The sequence below is a fragment of the Rhinoderma darwinii genome, chromosome 6, assembly GCF_050947455.1.
Source record: "Rhinoderma darwinii isolate aRhiDar2 chromosome 6, aRhiDar2.hap1, whole genome shotgun sequence".
In the NCBI taxonomy this organism is placed as follows: domain Eukaryota; kingdom Metazoa; phylum Chordata; class Amphibia; order Anura; family Rhinodermatidae; genus Rhinoderma; species Rhinoderma darwinii.
This window is the reverse complement of record NC_134692.1, coordinates 10,202,345-10,224,218: the sequence shown is the minus strand read 5'-3', so window position 1 is coordinate 10,224,218 and position 21,874 is coordinate 10,202,345. Positions and strand designations below refer to the sequence as shown.

The following is a 21,874-nucleotide window of genomic DNA, read 5'->3' as shown; positions in this document are numbered from 1 at the left end:
AGAATTGAAAATAAGCAGCTATTCCAGCATTAATTTTCACGTTATAAATTTATGCCCTTTACTATGCAGCAGAAATAACATGTTACCTTTATTCTACGGGTCGGCACGATTACGAGGATACCAAATATGTAAAGGTTTTATATGTTTTTCCTATGTTTGCACAATAAAAACCCTTTTAGAAAAAAATTACTTGTTTTTGCATCACCACATTCCAAGAGCCGTCATTTTTTTATTTTTCCGTCGATGTGACCGTATGTGGGCTTGATTTTTGCGGGCCAATGCGTAGTTTTCATTAGTACTATTTTGGGGTACATAGGACTTATAGATTAACTTTTATTTTATTTTTTATGGGGGGAATGGGAGAAAAGAGAGAATTTTGCCGTTGTTTTTTGCGGGTTTTTTGGACGCCGTACATCCGGCGGTTTCATTAATGTGTTCATTTTATTGGTCAAGTTGTTATGATCGCGGGGATACCATATATGTGTATGTGTTATTTGTTTTGACACTTTTACTGAATAAAACCACTTTTTGGGCAAAAAAAGTAGTTTTATTTGATTTTGACTGTAATTATTTTATTTTTTTTCAACAAACTTTATTTAACTGATTGACATTTTTTTTTTAAGTCCCACCAGGGGACTTCACTATGCGATGTGCCGATCGCATATATAATGCTTTGGTATACTTAGTATACCAAAGCATTATTGCCTGTCAGTGTAAAACTGACAGGCAACCTGTTAGGTCATGCCTCCGGCATCGCCAAACAGGCAGTTGCGGAAGACAGACCTGGGGGTCTTTGTTAGACCCCCGGCTGTCATGGAAACCCGAAGGCGACCCGCGATTTGTTTGCGGGGGCGCCGATCGGGTGACAGAGGGAGCTCCCTCCCTCTGTCAAACACATTAGATGCCGCTGTCACTATTGACAGCGGCATTTAATGGGTTAAACTGCCGGAATCGGAGCGCGCTTCGATTCCGGCAGTTGCAGCAGGAGCCAGGCTGTGTATAACAGCCGTGCTCCTGCCGCTGATCGCGTGGGTACACTGGCAGTACCCGCGCCATCACAGGACGGATATATCCGTCCTCCTGCGCGAACTAGCAGCTGCTGAGGACGGATATATCCGTCCTTCGGCGTTAAGGAGTTAACAACGGTCAATGTGCGCCATCTATTGGGAAAACGTGGGCATTGCAGGGAAAGGGGAAAAAAAAGGAGGTTTTTACTATGATTTGGACAAGTTCGGCGGGCCGGATTAAAAAGCCTAACGGGCCGTATGTGGCCCGCGGGCCGTAGTTTGCCCATGTCTGGGTTAGACGCTCGTGTGGTCTCTGTGCATTACAGGCCTCGTCACGATGCATTCTTATTCAAGTATTTTGCAGCTGAAGATTTCTTAATGGTTTCTATGGCAACAGACAAGTCAATGTAAAAAATACATGAGGTAGAAAAAAAAAATGGCGGTCCTAAAAAACTTTATGTAATGGTTAACAAAACCTACAGAATTAGAAAAATGAATATAATGGAACAAAACGTTGTTTCCCTTAGCAACCGATCCCCTGGGACCGCATGTTACATGCAACCATACAAGGGCAGCAATTGTGCGCCAATTCACAGACCCTAATAATGTGACCCCTCAAAAACATTTCCGCATAGCACCGACATGCAACTATTTATAAGGGTATTCTCATTTTAAGCATTTCTGGGACATCCACAGCATATGCCATAAAGTGACTATTTCCTCGGCTCTCTTCTCTCCCATAGACTTTGATGGCTATTGCGCGGTCAGAACAAACCGCCGAATGGCCAGTGTCTCAGAAAAGGGGTCTGAACCCGTCATGAATTTATGGCATATCCTGTGGATGATTAATATGGGAAATCTGCTTTAAAATGGCTATACCCATCATATAACGTGATAGACTAATTGGTGGGGGGTCCAACCACTGCGAATAAAGGTGCTGCTGATGTATTGCTGCATCGCCTTCGCGTTTTTTCCCTGCGCCCCGGCCACCATGAACGGGGCTGGCTGCAGTATAATCCTTTCCCATCCGTAATAGCCAAAGTGACAAAAAACCCCGTACTGTGTCAGTTCCGGAATGTCATCGCAGGAATTCCCATAAACCCGGCAGGATTTGTACAGTTTCTTCAGCGCTTTATTGCCGCCGCTGTGATCCCTGAAATAAGAAAAAGCAAAGTGTTTAGTGGAAATAAGTGGACGTATCCTTAAAGGGACACACAGCTTTTACCATTTGCAGGCCAAACTATTGTTCCCTGTTATCAGCCTGTTTGAGTTGAGTAGGCGCTGGCTGTCGTGCTCTCCACTGGGATGGGTAACAGGTATCCTAAAAATCCTCCTGCGCCCTATTGATCCCATATTACCCCCCTAACCACCAGGGCTTGATATCAGCTGCACATATAATGCTGCTGCACTATTATAAGGTGCTGACTATTTGACTTTTGGCCCTTTAAATTTGGGTGATTTTTATTTTGTGTTGTGTAAACTGTGTATTTTAGGAAACCTCCTTAATTCGCATGTAAAGCGTTACACACGCTGGGAACGGACGTCCGGATTTTCCATAAGCTTATTGTATCAGTGGCAGCAAATGAGGCGTAACGACAGGACTTTCTGGTTTTAGAGATCATCGCGCTCCAGCAGCCAATCATCCCAAGCGGTAAGAAGTATAAACCACTAAACAAACGTGACATTATTTAGGGAGAATCGTAATTGCTCACGACTTGATTGCCAGTAACAGATCATGAATAAATGATTCATCGTTCCAGAATTGCTTCATGGAATTGAGGTCAGTAGGAGGCGCATCAGCAACGCAAGGACGACGTAAATAAGAATCGCCGCAAGATGAGCCGCTCATGACCACACGGCTCAAGTATTAGTGGAAGGTTCATACGTATGGGATTATGTATTGTACGGTGCATACAGTAATAGTGTCAGGGAGGGGGGGATGGGGTGCGCGGGGCACGATGCCAAGCCATATCGATGCATTAGTATCTAATAAAGAGAAAAGTCGGCTCCTACTGACCAGATCTTAAAGCAAAGTAGGAAAAATAAGTGGCAACAGAGTGCCCCAATAAACAATACGGTTTGCAAAATGCCCCCCAATATACAGTGGTAGCGGGGTGCGACCCATATACACTACCACCTGCATCTTCCCTTCATGCACAATGACTGCAGACCGTAATGAAGGTGTGCGCCACCTGCTGGCAGCAAATACAAATATGGCGTTCCGTAATGTTCATTTGAACTTGTAATTCAAGTATTTCCCCCAAAAAATGATCTAAAATTAAATTAACATCCCTATAAAAACATGAGGGTTTTATAGCGTTTACAGCCACGGTTCGTACCAGTGTTTGTGTGTACACAAGATGGCTTCCAGCGTCACGCCTTCCCGGTCCAAGCAGTTCTGTAAAAAAAAAGCCCCCACAAAGTTAATCCATTTTTTTTCTATTTTTCTATTATTAATGAATGCATTATCACGACATGCCCCTATTTTTGGCACAGGAGCGGCCAGGTCTTATTCCAAAACTATTTACCCCCCTCTAAAAACGGAACTAGTCAACATGAAAAGATCTTCCTAGTCATATCTGACATTAGATCCCGATTACTGGTCCTGACTAGCTCTGCAGCAATACAGGGGGTGGGGTCTGTATCACTCTGGGAAATCCGATTAGTTTCAATCAGTTGGGTGACACCCACGGAAACGGCGTCACACAGGCTTCAGGGTTCGATTAGCACCCAGTTCTCCGAGAAACCATCGGAACCAGAAACGGGTGAAAAGAATTTGACAGAAGAGGGCGACGCAAGGATTTCTTTATACTTTTTTTTTTTTAGGGGGAGGCGGTGCCCTTTAATTGAACATTTTTCTACTTGCTCAGGTTGATGCAGTCCTTCAAAAATGCCCCCCCTCCAGCTCAATCCCCAAACATCCATTAGTGGTGGAGCACATGTATGGCCCTCGTCTTTCTCTCACCGCTGTCTCCGGTCTGGAGATCCATTTATCTCGGCAGCCTTTCATGTGCTGCTCGGTGGCGGGCCTCTTCCTGCTGGAGATATCTAGGGCTTTGTGTTTATAATGATTATAATGCTGGGAGAAGAGGCAGCATCTCCCCGTCCAAGAATAACAGCAGAGCCGGGTGTCACTCAGCTGCTCTGGACATCAGAGCGCAGGAACAGGTTGGTTCCCATTAAAAAAAAAAAAATAAAAAAAGGAAAAATATCCCAACTTCCTCCCTCTCTGCAGGAGACTATATCCAGATATTGTACGCAGGATGACACATTTCATCAGCTCGGACGGTGACAACCCGCAACAATACATGGCGCGGTGACAGACGCGGCACATGATTATTACTGCGCCTTCATAGGGCTCAGAATTGTAGAGAATGTTCTCAAGGTAAATCCTTAAGACAATGGCGACTTTGATCTCAAAAGCGGTTAAAAGACTGTCAGAGTAACTATTTAAATGCTTCCCAAACTCAACTCATTCCCCATTATTACAGATGTAGCAGAGCTACTTCAATTTCCAAAGACAAGCGGCATCTGGCAGCCACTTCTCTCCCTTCAGTTGGCAGAATCCTTTAAACATCTCTCAGGCCAGCCTAAATCTAGTATCGATCCACCAGGATAAGATTGTTTTGATGCTCAGGTCCAAAATCAAGAAAAAAATATATATCTCTAATAACAATCCTCACAAATTTCTTGTTAATAAATAGGACAATGAGTCATTTGATCTGAAAGAACAGCGGATAAGAATTGCTTAATCCCTATTCTGAGAAAAAAATGTGCATCAAGTATCATTCAGTGTAATCTGTGTTCCCGCATCAGAGATACTTTCCTGACAATTTCTTTCCATAATGGTGTTCAACCTCCTGTTAGAAAGCCAGAAATGACCCTAAACTGCAGCCACCCAACACACGCTACAGAGAAGCAATAAGGCAGGAAAATAAAAAGAAATAGACGGGCGAGGTAAAAACTATTTCCCAAATAGCGCAATATTATAAAAAAAATTTCCATCATATTAATATACATATATTACACCAGTACTATAAATCTTTCCCCCCTCACGGAGAAGAATATAACTACTATAATACTGCCCCCTATATACAAGAATATAACTACTATAATACTGCCCCCTATATACAAGAATATAACTACTATAATACTGCCCCCTATATACAAGAATATAACTACTATAATACTGCTCCTATATACAAGAATATAACTACTATAATACTGCCCCTATATACAAGAATATAACTACTATAAAACTGCCCCTATATACAAGAATACAACTACTATAATACTGCCCCTATATACAAGAATATAACTACTATAATACTGCTCCTATATACAAGACTATAACTACTATAATACTGCCCCTATATACAAGAATATAACTACTATAAAACTGCCCCTATATACAAGAATACAACTACTATAATACTGCCCCTATATACAAGAATATAACTACTATAATACTGCTCCTATATACAAGACTATAACTACTATAATACTGCCCCTATATACAAGAATATAACTACTATAATACTGCCCCTATATACAAGAATATAACTACTATAAAACTGCCCCTATATACAAGAATACAACTACTATAATACTGCCCCTATATACAAGAATATAACTACTATAATACTGCTCCTATATACAAGACTATAACTACTATAATACTGCCCCTATATACAAGAATACAACTACTATAATACTGCCCCTATATACAAGAATATAACTACTATAATACTGCTCCTATATACAAGACTATAACTACTATAATACTGCCCCTATATACAAGAATATAACTACTATAATACTGCTCCTATATACAAGACTATAACTACTATAATACTGCCCCTACATACAAGAATATAACTACTATAATACTTCCCCTATATACAAGAATATAACTACTATAATACTGCCCTCTATATACAAGACTATAACTACTATAATACTGCCCCTATATACAAGAATATAACTACTATAATACTGCCTCCTATGTGAATTTTCTGTAATTTGTACAGTGAGGATTACATCAATATTTTTCTATACTGAGGACTTTCCTGCATTAAATGGTTTAAAACAATTTGCAGAAACAATAGAGATTCTTTCAATCCTTTACTGAAAACAATGCCGCTCACTTTCCCTTTTTTGTTACGCTGCGTCTGATTTTCCGAGCTCTGAGCTTTGAACTCCATTGTTTTCCAAACCCCTAAAGACTGGTAATGAACTCATATTAGAGAGAAATCTATGCCTGGACACAACCCAAACCAAATCTGGGTGCACACACAGCCTGTAACCTCAGCACCTTGAGCACAGAGCAGCGAGGGTCAGACAGATGGACACGCCGATATTAATCCCCTGGTATCAAAACATATCACAAATACTTTCCATGGAACTTAAGCGCCTGTCATGATATATAAATATATATAACGTCACAAATATTTCCCGTTACTGTTTTTGTACGGATTTTGAGTTATTTCATGTAATTTTCTCCAATCACATCCAAAGATGCTATCAAAATTCTACTAGTTGCCCTCGGAAATAGACTATAGTCTAGCTCCACCCTGCTAGAATACATGTGATCTAACAGCTTAGCTGTAACTAATAAAGGTGCTCCCACAATGCACTTCTCTCTGGTAACCATAAACCAGCAGAATTCTGAATTTTTTTTTAGACATGAAAGGGGAAGAAAACATTACTACAAAGTAAAATAAAGGATTCACAAAGTATATGCAGATTTTAACAGTGTAATTTTGTAAAATACTCCCTCTGCCAACTCTTCCTGCTCAATTCTGGAACTGTTGTACCCTGTCCTGACTGCTGCGGTACAGAGCCCCATCACCGAGTCAGGTATTGGACACCCATGTAACAAACCAGAGATCAAACTTCATAGAGTATAAACCCATTTCCTTCCGTGCACAAGTTTTCATCACAAACCTACCTGCACAGCGATGGGGTCTGACGGGTCCACAGCCACTGCCAGGTTAGATGTAGTGTCAATGACCAGGTAGCTGTAGTTATCAGACAGCACTGGGATGGGCACCAATTTAACACCTTAAAAACAAAAGCAGGAGACACGGTAACAGAAGATAAATAATTGGACAAAATTTACAGACTGTACATTGGGAACTGCCATGGGCACCGCACAGATGCCTTAATTTACCAATTGTGCCTCAATATGCTTATACCTCCTTCTCCATTCTTATTCCTTTATAACCTACCCTACAATGGGATACTGGATCTTGCCTTCTCACAGTATACTGTTCTAGACCAACAGGCTGTCAGGGTATGTTGGGAGTCGTAGTTTCACAACTGCTGGGGAGACAGGTTGGAGAACACCGTTCTAGACTTAGACTTTCAATACTTTCCCGCGTTGCACTTTTTTTTCTTTATTGAAAGGGAAGTTCTAATTTTATTTCAAGATGAGGAATTTGTGTAATCAGATCAATGATGAAAATTGTGTGGTAAGAGGCTGCACTTACATCATTTACCCCGATGAGCATCACGTCCCTTTATTAATAGTGTATGAAGAAAGTGAAAAGAGAGCAAAGTCCTATTGAAAAACATATTCTAGGAGACCCGAGTCAGCTATAAGAACCTACAAGTAATCCAATAATGCAGAATAATTTCACGTGTGCCCTGGTGTCTGCCCAGCTTGCAGTCCAAGAAAACCCTAGGGCCCAACGTCTAGGCTTGGCTCCCCCATAAGGGGAGCCAGGGTTACAGGGAAATGAGGAACCTAAGGGACACTCACACCCTTGACTATCAGAAGGAACGTCACATAAGGGCACCACACCAAGGGATTCTCGTGACAGACACACTTGCCAAGTCAGAAGGTCAATGCAAAACAGAGGGGTGTGCGCTCAAAAGGGGGAAACTTATTTTACAGTACCCACAGCCCAAGGTGCAAAAGTGCCCTATCAGTCGACAGCCCATGGAGAGGATATGGTGGCTGCTATACACATTTCATAAATCGCAAACTATTTGGAATTAAAGGTTTCTAAAAAACACCTCTCGGTCAGAGCAAAAAGTGCCGGCACCCTGAACCTTAGTGTGAGCAACAGTCTTTTATATGGCCGTCTCATCTACAAACTAAAAAGGTTCACTGTGCGGCCGGGGCAGACTTTACTGGGGTGTTTCGGCCCATTGATGCGGCTGATCGTCAGGGTGTCAAGAGTCGCACCCCCAGCGAGAAGATATTGGTCTATTTTAAAATGGGCCATCAATATTACAGTGCTGGAAAACTGTTAATCATTAACACTAACAACTTGACAAACATATGAGATAACGGCAAAAACAGAACTGTAGAAATCACCGACCGCCTGTAGGAGGAAAGATTTTACAGTTCATTCTGCAACTCTAGCGTGACTCTGCAGTTTTTTTTTTTGGCTTCCTCTGATGAGAACATAATTTAAAAAGAGTACCTAACATTTCAGGTGCTTTTTCAGAATATCCTGTCATGTGGGTACATAAAGAATAGCGCTATTTCTGGCCATTATAGGACATGTGTTCTGCATTTTTCTCCTCTTCGGACTCTAATTCTCAGTTGTATGTGAGCTAGTGGGAGGAGCCTAATGGCTATCCTGTCTTGTATATACAGCACACAAAGTAGAGCATACTCCCCAATCTTTGTGCACCCCTCAAAAACAGTTGCAACATAGGGGACATTATACAGCAGTAATGAGCAGTGTAGCTGTGGATCCAGAACTGGGGCGAGATAACACTTACTAGAAGAAACAGCAGCGTGGAGGATATTATGCAGCACTAATTAGCAGTATAGGTGTGAATCCGGCACTGGGGTGAACACACATTGGAGGCTGCAGCAGCATAAAGGAGATTATACAGCAGTAATGAGCAGTGTAGCTGTGAATCCAGCACTTGGGTGAGATATAACACTTACTAAGAAGATACAGCAGCGTCTCTGTGTCTCTCTCACTCTGCTCTCTCCACCTGATTCCCCCTCCCCTCCCCATAGACTCCTATGGGCAGCTGTAATCTGATCCCTCAGTGAGCTGATAAGCAGATGGAGTAACCAATCTTTCCTGAAATAGGTTTTCATACCAAGGAACTGGGTAGCAACCAATAGTAATAAAATACCAGAACTAGCTTTCCTACAGTCCTCATTGGAACCCATGCCGGTACAGCTGCAAAACTATGTGGTTTAGCTATTCAGGACTCGAGGAAAGTTGGGTGAAACCCCTGTGGGAGTTGTAATAGTCGCTATATTCATTACTACCCAACTTTCCCAGAAACAGATCTAATCAGAACAGCTGAGCAGATTAGGATGAATCACTGACTTCTATTTACTGTGGTTTTTTCCCGATTTGATGGTGGGGGCTCTGGTAGAACTACAACTGTATTAATTGGCATCGTAGATCAGCGCTGTAAGTGAACGTGTGCAGGGATGGACGCCGGGGTCCAGGGGTAGCACCGGTGTGATGAGGAGACATCTGTAGGGCTACGGTCTCTGTATCCACATAACATGAGGTATAACTACAGCTCAGTGACACCCCCCCCCCCTCATGTGCGAGCGCAGTATCCCCATAAAAGTCCTAGTAATGGAGAAACTCTGCTTATATTACTTACCACTGAACACTATGGCTTGGGTGGACGAGTGCCCCTGAGGGTAGCGCTCTCGTCCCTTCTTCAACTGTCTCTTGTAGAAGAGGTAACCAAGTCTGGTGCGGGTGTATAAGCCATATCTGAAAAAGGACAGAAGTTCACGGGTAAGAGCGCGTCTGCTAGTCTTAGGTGGTCAAGATTATTTGCTTAAAGGGTTATTCCTATATGAGACATTCAGGGCACATCCAGAGAGTTGGTTTTTACATGGAGATCATGGGTCCCCCGACCCCATCCTGTCTGGTGAGACGTCCACTTGCTCAGCTGTTTCTGTAACTCCCATAGGAGTCAATGTCGATGCAAATTCACGACCGCCTCTCCATTCATTTTCAGCCTGAAAGCGGCAGCCTCCTCACCAGGAGGGGCAGAAGGTCAGGGGACCCCTCTTCTACGTACAGGTGTGGGTCCCAGAGGCCAGGGGTTCCCCATGGTAATAAAATGTGAATCACTTCTATAGGCTGTGAGCTACACACAGCAACAGCACAAAACCTCTCGACCTGGACTGATCTTACCTAATCTGATACACTGTAACAAAACTTGAGCTGTGTAAGTAGAAAGTCGCTTAGGTTGTCGTCTACCTCACGCAGATAAAGGTTAAAGCAGGCCACCGACGCAATGATTATAGTTAATGATCTGACCGAGTTTACGACCAGCGAATGGTTTTGGGTACCAAAAATGACCGATTCCGACTGATGGAAATCTGCTCCATTGGCCAAAACACTTATATTTGTCTTAAAACGTATAGGGTTAATGTTGTCCAAGAAAAGTGCATGTAGGGCGATGCAAAGGAACGATCGGAGAAAAGAAAAAAAAATCGCATCTATGAGCAGCTTTACATTGACAAGTCCTGCAACTCATCACCTCCCCCTCCCCCGGTGATACATCTAGATTATATACATGTAGCAGAGTCCAATATGTCTTGTTGTTGTTCTTATCCTCCAGGGGAGAGGGGGGAAGGGGTCGCAGCAGTTTTACAACCCGGTCATTGCACAATGTTTTATTGTGACTGGGGATGTGATGCATTATGTAAGTGATTGTTCAATTGTTTGACTCAATGAAGAAGAAAAGCGAAGAGGACAGAAGGACGGCCCGTTCCCACACAACCACACAATGCGCCACATTCTGCAGAAACAACTCTGCTCCCTGAAGACCCAGCGTGTAATATGGAGAAGACCCTGCTCAGCACATACTAAAGCCAAGCGCTGGGATCCTGCACAAGCAGACAATGTGATGTGTAGGAATAGGATATATGTTTGTTGTCAGTGAATGGGAACATTCTTGCAAACATCCAGTGGGCTGAAAAAACTCTACAGACCTAATATGTCTCACAGCTGAGGGTTTGCTACAGCTGTATCCAGTCTAACCATGCTGTGAACTAAACAGTCTGGGGTCTAGATGGATACAATGTATCAGTGCCGACATAATGTAACAAACTGTAAGGAAAGGACAGGACAGAGACTTGCGATGCCGAGGTGTATAGATCACAGAGGATTGTTTAGACTGGATACAATTGTAACAAATCCTCAGCTGTGAAAAGTATTAGTTCTCTACAGATTTTAATTCTGAAAGTTGCCATTCACCAACATCATACAGAGATCTTGAAAAAGGTGGGGAATTGAAACACATGGGGTCAGCTTTACCAAGAGTGGCGTTTCACACGCCATGCTTCGCTGGAATAAGATGCGGCAGATTTATTAAGAGGCCATGACATTGCTCCGCTTTTTATTTTATGGTGGATGGGGACGGGTAATGGGTGGTGCGGGGCTGCGGTCGTTGCGCCATGTTGTAATGCACAACATTGGCCGATAGATGCGACTGCGTTCGCCTCTTAATAAACGTGTTGCATTTTCCGCCAACTTTCTTTCTATTAAGACTGGCGTATGAAACACAGAATTTAAAAAATCCCCGAAGTTCTACAACTTTCTAATATACTGTATGTTTCAGTTCCTAAGTTTTCAATACCTCGGCTTGCTGTCAGCAGTGAACCGAAAAATACTTGCTTATACCTAGAGAATGAAAGCCTGTCCTGGTCTAACCATGGTCATATAGTTTTGCGGTTCGTTATGTATATACATGCCATCCCCTTGTAACGCGCTGTTCATAGGTGCAAGCAGCACACTATCAGCACAGTCCTTTAGGGCCTAAATGTAAACAATATTTCCATTCACAGATAGCAAGCAGAGGTTTAAAAACTGAGCTATTAAACACAAAGCATATTAGAAAAGTTGCCGAAATGATACAACGATTAAGCTTTATTTACGTGAAATCTTTTTAACCCTGTATTATATGGATCTTCTAGATGTCCTTGTGCCTGGTTCATATAAAATATTGATATTAAAGGAAGACTCCGGGCAAAAATGCTACACTGTGTTATGATTAATGCGGGGACCGAGTGGGCGGAACATGACAGGGATTAAATTTTTGAATCCCTGTGTCATGCTCCGCCCCCCTCAGACCCTGCACTAGGCACCTGTGGAGTGTTCCTTTAAGGCTATGTTCACACGGAGTATTTTGGGGGAGGAATATCTGCCTCAAAATTTCCGTTTGGAACTTTGAGGCAGATATTCCTCTCCCTGCACGCCGATTTTCACGCTGTTGATCGCCCGCGGCCGTTGAGCGCCGCGGGCATAATACAGCGCAAAATACGCTTTCTCTGCCTCCCATTGAAGTCAATGGGAGGTCAGAGGCGGAAGCGCCCGAAGATAGGGCATGTCGCTTCTTTTTCCCGCCAGCAGTAAAAATCATACAAGCAATAAAATCCAAACTGTAAATATTCTCCAAAGTTCAGCGATTTTCAGAGTTAATGTAAAACTAGAAACACATGACAGACGACAGGGGTTATATATACAGACAACGGAGCCTTAAAGTCGTGGCTTCACTTGTGAACAGAATTTTACGGCATTAGATAACGAAATACTTTGCTATAATTATCTAATACAGATCTTGAGCTACGTTACATCTTATACTCCAGTCACATCCAAAGCTGCATCCAGACCTGTGTTGGCGGTCTCGTTAGCACTGTCCACATCTTGGTAAACATCTGAAAGCTTAGATCCAGGTCTATAATATTTTGCATTGTGAGAGGTTCACTTTATGGTTCCTGGTGTAAATACGAAATAACGTCTGTGTGCTGTAAATCACGCGCAGCTCACCGACCCATTGATTTCAACGGGGCTGCTCGCGCATGCGTGAGTTTTCATGCAGCGGGAGTACTCACTGCATGTCCTATATTGGTGCGTTATCACGCACCTACACGCCCATTGAAGTAAATAGGCGCTTGAAAACCACGCACCGCACACGGATGCACATTGTTAGGCAGTTTTTCCCTAGCAACCAAACTGGTTTACATGACTTTAAATTGGCACCTTGCGGCCCATAGTAGAGAAGGAGAATTGGCGGCAGTCACACCGCGCCATTTACTCTCTCAGCCAGCGTTATAAATCAGCTTTTTCTAAAACACAGGCAGAGAACCCCCATAAAGTAACAATTTTTACAACATTTTACAGCAGTGATTGAGGGGTTTCATCCGTCTACTCCCAACCGCTTACAATCATGTATATATTGCCGCTTATCACCGCCCTGCATACTTCCGGGCGTTACCAAGATGAAACTATATAGACAAAGTGTAATGAGCCGGGTATAGAGCCAAGGTTTACTACATGAATACAATGAGATGTATCACTAGATCTCTGGACATACTGATCGGAATGGAAGGAGTTGGCAATAAACAGTCCCCATCACAAAAGAGGGTCCCGGTGCCAGCTCTAAAAATAGCAGCAATGGGCACAGATCCCAGGAGCCCAGCGTGTAACTACGGAAAATGCTTCACGTAAAGGGTATCGTCCAGTCTCCTGTACATAAAACGTAAAAGTTTTTTTTTCATGAAGACGAACCCTTTTAAAAAAGAAGCCGGTGCGGCGATCAACTGATCGCCGCAGGTCCGGCTTCTCTCAACCCAGGTGATAGCGTTCCATGTAATGCCAGGACGCAATGGGACCACCGCTCTTACAAAGTGCCTTTCCGTTCTGGCACATAAAGGGGGGTCCCAAGCGGCGCGACCACCTTCATGATGTCCATAAGCGTTAATAGTGTCTGACCTCAAATGCTCTTTTGGTTGAATGGGCACAAATTTTCAGACACCCCAAAAAATCTTGTAGACGGTCTTCCCAGGAGGTTGAAAGCCGTTATAGCTACAAAGGGAACCCAACTCCATATTAGCACCCAGGGTTTTGGATTGGGATATCCAACAAGCTCCAATAGGTGTGATGGTCAGGGGTTCACAAACTTATGGCCAGATAGTTTACCCATATGCAGATTGTTGTAATATTAATGAAATACTTAGAGGGATTACTCTACAGTAAAATACATGGAAGATAATTAGAAATCTCATATATTCACGTCCAGTTCTAGCCGGGTCACATGGGCTCTGGAGTTTTTAGCAGGGTAATGACCGTCGCCCCCTCTGGACCGACCTGTCTGTCGATCGCTCTTAATATTAGACATCAAGTCCCGGGGGGATCCCAACCTACTTTCCCAGAGATTTTGAAATGTTTTGTCGCCGTCACAGTGGCGGATGATGCCTGGAACCATTTAAAAGACATTATCAGCGCACAGCGAGCGAGCGGAGCTCAGAGATAAAGCGTTATCACACAGGCCCAGCGCTCACTTGTTCCCCACATGACATATGCTGGTAATCCGCATTCACCAGCCATTAACCCTTGCAACACCCAGGAGGGTGGCCAGAGTAAAAAAAAACACTATCTATATACATTAAAAGGGCATATGGATGGATTGGGGTCCCCCCACCAGCGACCACATACATTATTCACGTATCAATAGAATATGCTATAATTGCCTGATCGTGGGGGGTCTAATACCAAGGGAACCCCCATAGATCGCTAAAGCGAAGGGGCTGTAGTGCTCGCTATCACTTGGGGGACAACAAGCCGTCCCACTAATTTTAAGCGCGGTCACATTACAGCATCCGGTCCTGGGTTCTAACTTAAAGTCCCTTTAATGCCGAAAATCTGCCTGCGGGAGCCCGCCGGACAGTAATAACAGATTATAGAAGGAAACGGAATTAGAACGGTAAAATTAGTGGGGGAGGGGTACATCAAACTGCCAAATCCTTCTCCCGCTCTGTCGTAATTAACATTCACAGATGTTATGTAACTGCACAAACCACATCTCATCAGTGAACGGATTATGTAATATGAAAAAAAAGAAACGGTGATAATTAAACGCTTGTACAGGGAGAAAGACTTGCAAGCAATTGGTCAGATTATAAGGCATGCTGCAAAAATATATATATATTCTAATATTTGCAATTATTGATGCTCGATACAAGTCATGATGACGTCTAAGGCGTTCACAGGTTTGCGAACCGCGGCATTTTGCAACAATTGATGTGTGAATTCAGGCTAAAAAGAACGGAGCAAATCAAATCGGACACATTTATCATTCTGCTCCCTTGTTCAGCGGATCCTCCTGGTCCCTTGTTCAGCTGATCCTCCTTGTCCCTTGTTCAGCTGATCCTCCTGGTCCCTTGTTCAGCTGATCCTCCTGGTCCTCGGCTGCGGTCTACACAGATCTTCTCCGAGTGCCTGTTCAGCCTCCTTGGTATAAGGTCCCCATTGACTCAATCTACATGGATCCATCGCATTGTGTGCGATTACCAATGAAGCAGGTTGGGTGTGTAGCCTGCAGCCAGAGACTAGAAGCATCAGCCGGGAAGATCTAAAACCATGGATTAGCACAAATGGAGGCAGTATATGGCAGACTAAAGCTGCCCATACACCAAGATACCTGTCAGCGGAGTTCGACCAACAGCCAAGTCGCCCGACTCCCACATAAGCATGAATGGCCGAGTGTGCATGTTTTTTCAATGGGGAGAGATACACAGGCCGCTACCAGACACCTCCGGCAGCCGCTTACCACTTGTGAGGGACAAAGGTTCGTTCTCCCCCCCCTACTCTGGGATCTGCTGTCAGGGCTGGCAAGTGACTCCAATACACACTAGATCAGGAGTCCTCAACTGGCGGACCACGGTCTGAAGCCGGAGCGCAGACACCAGTTGTGCAGACCAGTGGCGTCACCGGGCGACTGCCACATTCAATTGCATCTGCGTCCTCGGGACAAAAATAAAATTGAATACTATGGCAGAGCAGGGAGTTATCAGCTCCCTGCTCTGCCATTCACTAGGCTACAAGCCACGTTAGGCCTGCAGTCTTTATTACGCTGAGACAGGAACCCTGCGCAGGCTGGCGCAATGACGTTACTGCAGTGCGCCGGCCTATGTAAGGGTCCCGTCTCGGCATCTCATAGGCTTCAGGCCTAAAGTGGCTGAGGATGCCTGCTGTGGTGCTCCCTTCGTTGCGGGAACAGGGCTAAGTGACTACAAGTTTTTTTTTATTTGTTTAAGGGGCACCATCTACAAGTGGGCTGTGTGCAGCTCTATCTATGAGGGGCATTGTCTGGCACTCTCAAAGGGACATTGTGCGGCCATGTCTACAGGGGGCACTGTGTGCAACGATCTTCAAAGGGCACTATGTGTAGCACTATCTACAGGTGGCACAATGTGTGGAACAATCTACAGAGGAGACTGTGTGGCAACTATCTTAAAGGGCACTAGCTGTGGTACTATCTACAAGGAAAACGGTGTGGCACTCTAAGGGGCATTGCGGCAGATAAGCCTCAAATTTCTGCCGCAGATCCACGGGTAGGAATGGTGTTGCAAATCTGACCCGTATGAATATAGCCTTACTGGTGTACAGCTCGGACCTCCACCTGACGGCAGACCCAGGTAAATGGACCTTCGCTAAAAAATAGATGAATACCCCTGCACTAGATTGTCTGCCAATCTCGCTGAAATTTAGTGGGTCAGCCGAAATGTATTCTAAGCGTATTGTGTATTCGACCTTGTATTAAACAGAGATGCAGCAACACACAATATTTATGCAGTTGCCGATTTTGCCATAAATCTAATATCCTAACATTATTGGAATTGATCCCCAAGTGGTAGAAATCTGCAGAGAATAAAATATTCACCTCCTCAGTCACACAAGTGATGAATACAGGAGCAAGGTAAGCCTGTATACCGACAATGTGCCACTGACGGAGGCTGCCTAAGTCAGCACAACGCCGCTACTGCATTAAAGGGGGACAAGCTATCGCCAACTGTGCCTGCAGCACGCCATTTCTGAAATTCCCTCATATAACCTTTAACAAGGCTCCAAAACTAAGTTTACTTTAAGAAGTGTTGGACTATAACTGCAGCAATGCACTGCCACAGACTAAGCAGGGGCGGGGACTATAGAAAAGGAGGCGGGGCAAAAACCAGTGAGGTCAAGATCCAAAGAACTTGAGACCATATCTAGAAAGCCACACCTTGGAACAGTCCCATTTTTTGCAGGACTGTCCCAATAACCAGAAGGGTATGATCTATGCACATTTGGAGGCGGTCCTATGCAGTTTTGGGGGTGTTCCTGGGCAGATCGGGGGTGTGGTTTAAATCATCATGCGATTTGGAATTCTAATTTTGTGAGGTATGACACCTTGAATCGGATTCTTTATGACCAGAGGGTTTAGAAAGGCGGAGGAGAATCACACATCGTTCTCCAGAGAACACGTAACCACCACACTGGAGGTCGTCGATCCTGCCCTGGGGAACGGTCTGGTTTATTTTCTTTGGGTCCCGTGCAGTCGTTCTTATCGGGATTTCATTGTCCTACATGTCCTGCGAATGATGAGCTCATAATTACTCCAGCTAAAAGCAACACAACGAACATGGGAAAGGAACATAAGCAAACGGAGCGGAGAACGACAAGATGACGACCTTATGAGTGGAAACACAGAGGAAAAGAATCAGCGGAATCATTAAAGTGATTTTCTGGGTTTATGTATTATGAAAAGTTCTATAACTATCTAATATACTTTGTGTTTTCAGGTCCCACCATTTCAAGATCTCTGATTGCGGTCAGTGAATGAACCACTTGTACTTCTCAAAGATGACACACTACTGTTGTATCAAATCTAGACAATCCTCTGCCAGAAAACCCCCCAAATTTTCTTTCGCCTTGCCGTATTCTCCTATACAGGAATAGTGATAGAACAAAACGACCTTATTCCTCTCACTCATTGGCTGCTCATATTGGAGGACAAAGCAGCCTGACAGCATGGAGGGGGGCAAATCGGCCTTCTGACCCTGTGGCCTGGCCAAAACCTACCCAGTGGACATGCCGTTCAATAACTCCCATTGGTCCCTCAGCCCTACAGACCGCCTTCCTCATGGCCGTATAAATCCCCACCCGTCTTGCCCCTCCACTGCCCATTCCCTGCACCCCCATAAGGGAAACGGCAGCACAAAAATTTCTTACATTAAAAAAAAATACCAAAAAAAATTAAGTTATTATAGCTACGGTCTGTATATATTAATACCAGTATAAACCTGGCAGAGGGACTTTTCGTTTCTCGTCACTATCTTTGGTGTAAAGCTATTTTTGCCCGCGCTCTGGCGCACACCTGCCGAGGCTCCAGCGAAGAATAAAGCCTTTCAAAAGAAAGAGGAAGAGTTTTACTGTATTGCAGGAATTAACCTTTGCCCTCGGCCGCTGTTAATCGCTGGTTTGTTCAGCACAGGAAAAACAAATGATATAATCGCCTCTCGGCCAGAACAATAACAGGCCGGGTATTGGAGGCGTCTCCATGCACAGGTGCGCTCCCGCATCATACACAGGAGACTTCAACCCTTCCAGGCTCACACACACGGAGTTGGAGTATTAAAAAAAAAACACATGGCTACTCTTCCAGAAACAGCACCACCCCTATCCATGGGTTATATCTGGTATTGCAGCTAAGCACCATTTAAGTGAATGCAATACTACACACAACCTGTAGACAAGTGTGGCGCTGTTTTTGGAAGAGAGCAGCCATTGTTATCTAACCCTGCACAAGCCCTTTAAGGAGGCCACTTCTGTCAAGTTACTAAAAATGTCTATTCATATAAAACATGGCCGCTGTACGGTGTACGGTTTGTCACTCAGTTTTTTTTCCCTGAAATAGAAATAAAAAAATTGACGACATACGGCCGGCTTTACCTGTATTAGACACTTGACTCTTGCAAAATGCATGAAGCGATGTGCAATAAGGACTCATGCACACGAGCGTGTTTTTGCGGCCGCAATTCACCCGCAAATCTGCGGGTAAATTGCGGACCCATTAATTTCTATGTGCCCGTGAACTCGACTGTGGTTTCCACGGTCCGTGCATTGACCGGGTGCCCGAACCGTAAAAAATAGGACAAGTCATTATACGGGCCGCATTTGCGGTCTGGGCTCATTGAAATCCATGTGTGCACGGTCCTTGATTTGCGGGCAGCCCGCGGATGACACTACGCGGCCGCCCATGCCGCGATCATGGGCCGCGCACACGGCTTGTCGTGTGCATGAGGCCTTAGGGAAGATTTGCATGACACTGCGACAAACAATTCTGTGGCTCAAAGCCTCATGTGCCAGCGCGCCAGCTCCACCAGCCTGGAATGAAACCTCACTTGGCACAGAGAAGCATTTGATCAGGCCCATGACAGATCAATCTGCCGTTTCATCCGGCTCGTAACCTCTGCGGGTGCATTTAATGATCGGGGGAAGGGAGATGCTGCTCTGCAGATAAAATAAGAAAACGTTAATGAATTCGATCAAAGGCTTCATTATGACTCAGCGCGGAACGAGGAGATTCCTAATTAAGAAGAATAAAGCATCTTATGACCTGCGGTAGATCAACAAACGGACGCCCACCGGGCAGCTTGCGACTGCCGAGATGCCTGTCAAACGCCCACCGTCTCCAATACAAAGAAAGTTATGCTTCTTTTAAATAACATTTCCTGCCTAAAATAAAAACTTTACCAAAAATAAGACATGGGGGAATTTTTTTTTAAATAATAAATTCATCAACGGCCCGAAGCAGCTGTCTCCCAGGCTTTCATTGGCCCTGAAATGTACATTAGGGGGTGAGAGGCTGGTCGACGACCCCTATAAGCAATGTGATGGCGGTCATTGTGCAGTCATTGTGCCCGTCACCCACCTTCCAAGATTACTTTAAAAATGGCCGAACACAAACATTTTGGCTCACAAACACGGATACAAAACCCGCCTGTGTGAAAGTGGCCCCATGGAGAAATAGTCTAAAAAGTGTTCTCCCCTTCAGACAATCCCTTTTTTTTTTTTTTTAAGGGTCCCCTGATACGCTCATCACTGCAAAGACCCCCCCCAGGGAGCACCTGTAATCTGTGGGGGAACCTGGCAGCAAGTGTTCAATTTCTCTGCAGCGCCCCCACAGGGTAAATAAGGAATTACACAGCTTTTAAAATTCTGTTGGTTACCCTTGGGAACAGACAGTGGTTATTTCCACCCTGCTGTCTGACATGTGACCGGTGTCTCCCTACAGGACACTGCTGTCGTATACGCAAAAACATGGCAGCTCTGGAGGCCACTCCAAATGAGTAAAAGAATCTGTTGCTAAATGTCAATTTGGCTCTAAGTTAATGTTTAAAAAATGGGCGATTTCCAATAACTATACATTTAGAACACATATGTCCGCTTTTGATCACTATTTTAGAGGGCCCCATGCACACGAAACTTATATTTGCGGCCGCAATTCACCCGCAAATCTTCTTGTGAAATGCGGCCCCAATCATTTCAATGGGCCCATGCAAAGGACCGTGGTTTCCACAGTCCGTGATTGGCCCAGGAGCCTGGACCACAAAAAGAACGGACATGTCTTAATATGGTCGGGTTTTGTGGTCGAGGCTCATAGAAATTAATGCGTACGGCCCGCGATTTGCGGGCGGACCGCGTTGACAATCCGCGGCCGTCCTACCCTAAAATCACAACCAGCTACGGTCGTGTGCATGAGGCCTTTACATATAGAATTAATCTACATGTAAGGCTGGGTTCACACGAGCATGTTACGTCCGTAATGGACGGACGTATTTCGGCTGCAAGTCCCGGACCGAACACACTGCAGGGAGCCCGGCCCCTAGCATCATAGTTATGTACGACGCTAGGAGTCCCTGCCTCGCTGCCGGACAACTGTCCCATACTGTAATCATGTTTTCAGTACGGGACAGTAGTTCCACCGAGAGGCAGGGACTCCTAGCGTCGTACATAACTATGATGCTAGGAGCCCGGCTCCCTGCAGTTTGTTCCGTCAGGGACTTGCGGTCCGGTCCGCAAAACAGAAAAAAAAGTTTATACTTACAACCCGGGTGTTGTCATAGCGACACTATCTTTTGTTCTTCTTCCAGGCCGGCCTGCTGGGAAGGCGTTTCATCCCATGTGACTGGTGCAGCGTCATCCCGAAATACTAGCCAACATAGGGACGTGTCGCCATGACTAGGGCTGGGGTAAGGATGAAAGGTTTTTGGGCTTTTTTTTTCTAGCTCTGCTTTCCGCAGCGGAAATTCCGTCCGTCGTGGTGCGGTTTTTCGGACGGAACGTGCTGAGGGTTGTAGCCATTATATTTCTACGCAGCGTAGAACACGGCCTAAGTGCGACGCAAAGTCTTGAGGCTGCCCGGCGTGAAGACCTCGTATGATGAGCCGCGACATTTCGAAAGAGTCTGAGGGAACACAGAGGGGAGAAGAGGAGCAGTCTTTTTTTTTTTTTTGGGGTGGAGCAGTGGGGCAAGTAAAGGGTCCAGCACCCCATAGAGTGCAGTCCAGTTTTCTGGTGTCAATTATAATAAATTTGTCGGGCAGCTGTGGCCCGCTCCCCTTTGAGAAGCCACACCCCCTTTCCACAAAAGTGGTGGGGGCGGCGCCGAAAAGAAAAGTAAGTATTTGCCACGCAAAACGGAGACTATTCTACACCACAAACCTGGCAAAGGCGGATAAATTCCCCCCGTGTATACGATGCTGCAGCTCAATAACGAGGCTTTACTTGATGGATTAGATGATGGCAAAATGTTAAGTGCGAACCAACGGCGACCGCGACGATGCAACAATGAAAAGAAACGCTTCAAACAAATAGTCTTCGGTCTTATTTATTTATGCATTGAATCACTTTGTTCACATCACATAATCCGCAATGCAATCCACCTGTTGTGTTCTTATCTAGAATACAGGAAAGCCATATCCTCAGATTGTTCCCGGCCGCACAGCGGGGTCCCTCTGTACGTGAACTCTGTGCCTCGTCCTCCCTCCCGATACAGGATCAGACTGGAGAGACGCTGCCCTGAGAACGCCG

The 21,874-nt window shown here is 44.8% G+C and overlaps 1 protein-coding gene across 1 annotated transcript in view; it reads right to left on the bottom strand.

Moving 5' to 3' along the window:
* Nucleotides 1–21,874, bottom strand: part of LOC142655215 (putative thioesterase PNKD) — a 53,007-nt gene that overhangs the window by 12,873 nt on the left and 18,260 nt on the right. Inside the window, exons 2-5 of the mRNA XM_075829097.1 lie at nt 9,603–9,718; nt 6,958–7,070; nt 3,347–3,405; nt 2,068–2,160 (exon numbers count right to left, since the gene is read on the bottom strand). Coding sequence (XP_075685212.1) covers nt 2,068–2,160; nt 3,347–3,405; nt 6,958–7,070; nt 9,603–9,718 — 381 coding nt within the window. The remainder of the gene's footprint in view (nt 1–2,067; nt 2,161–3,346; nt 3,406–6,957; nt 7,071–9,602; nt 9,719–21,874) is intronic.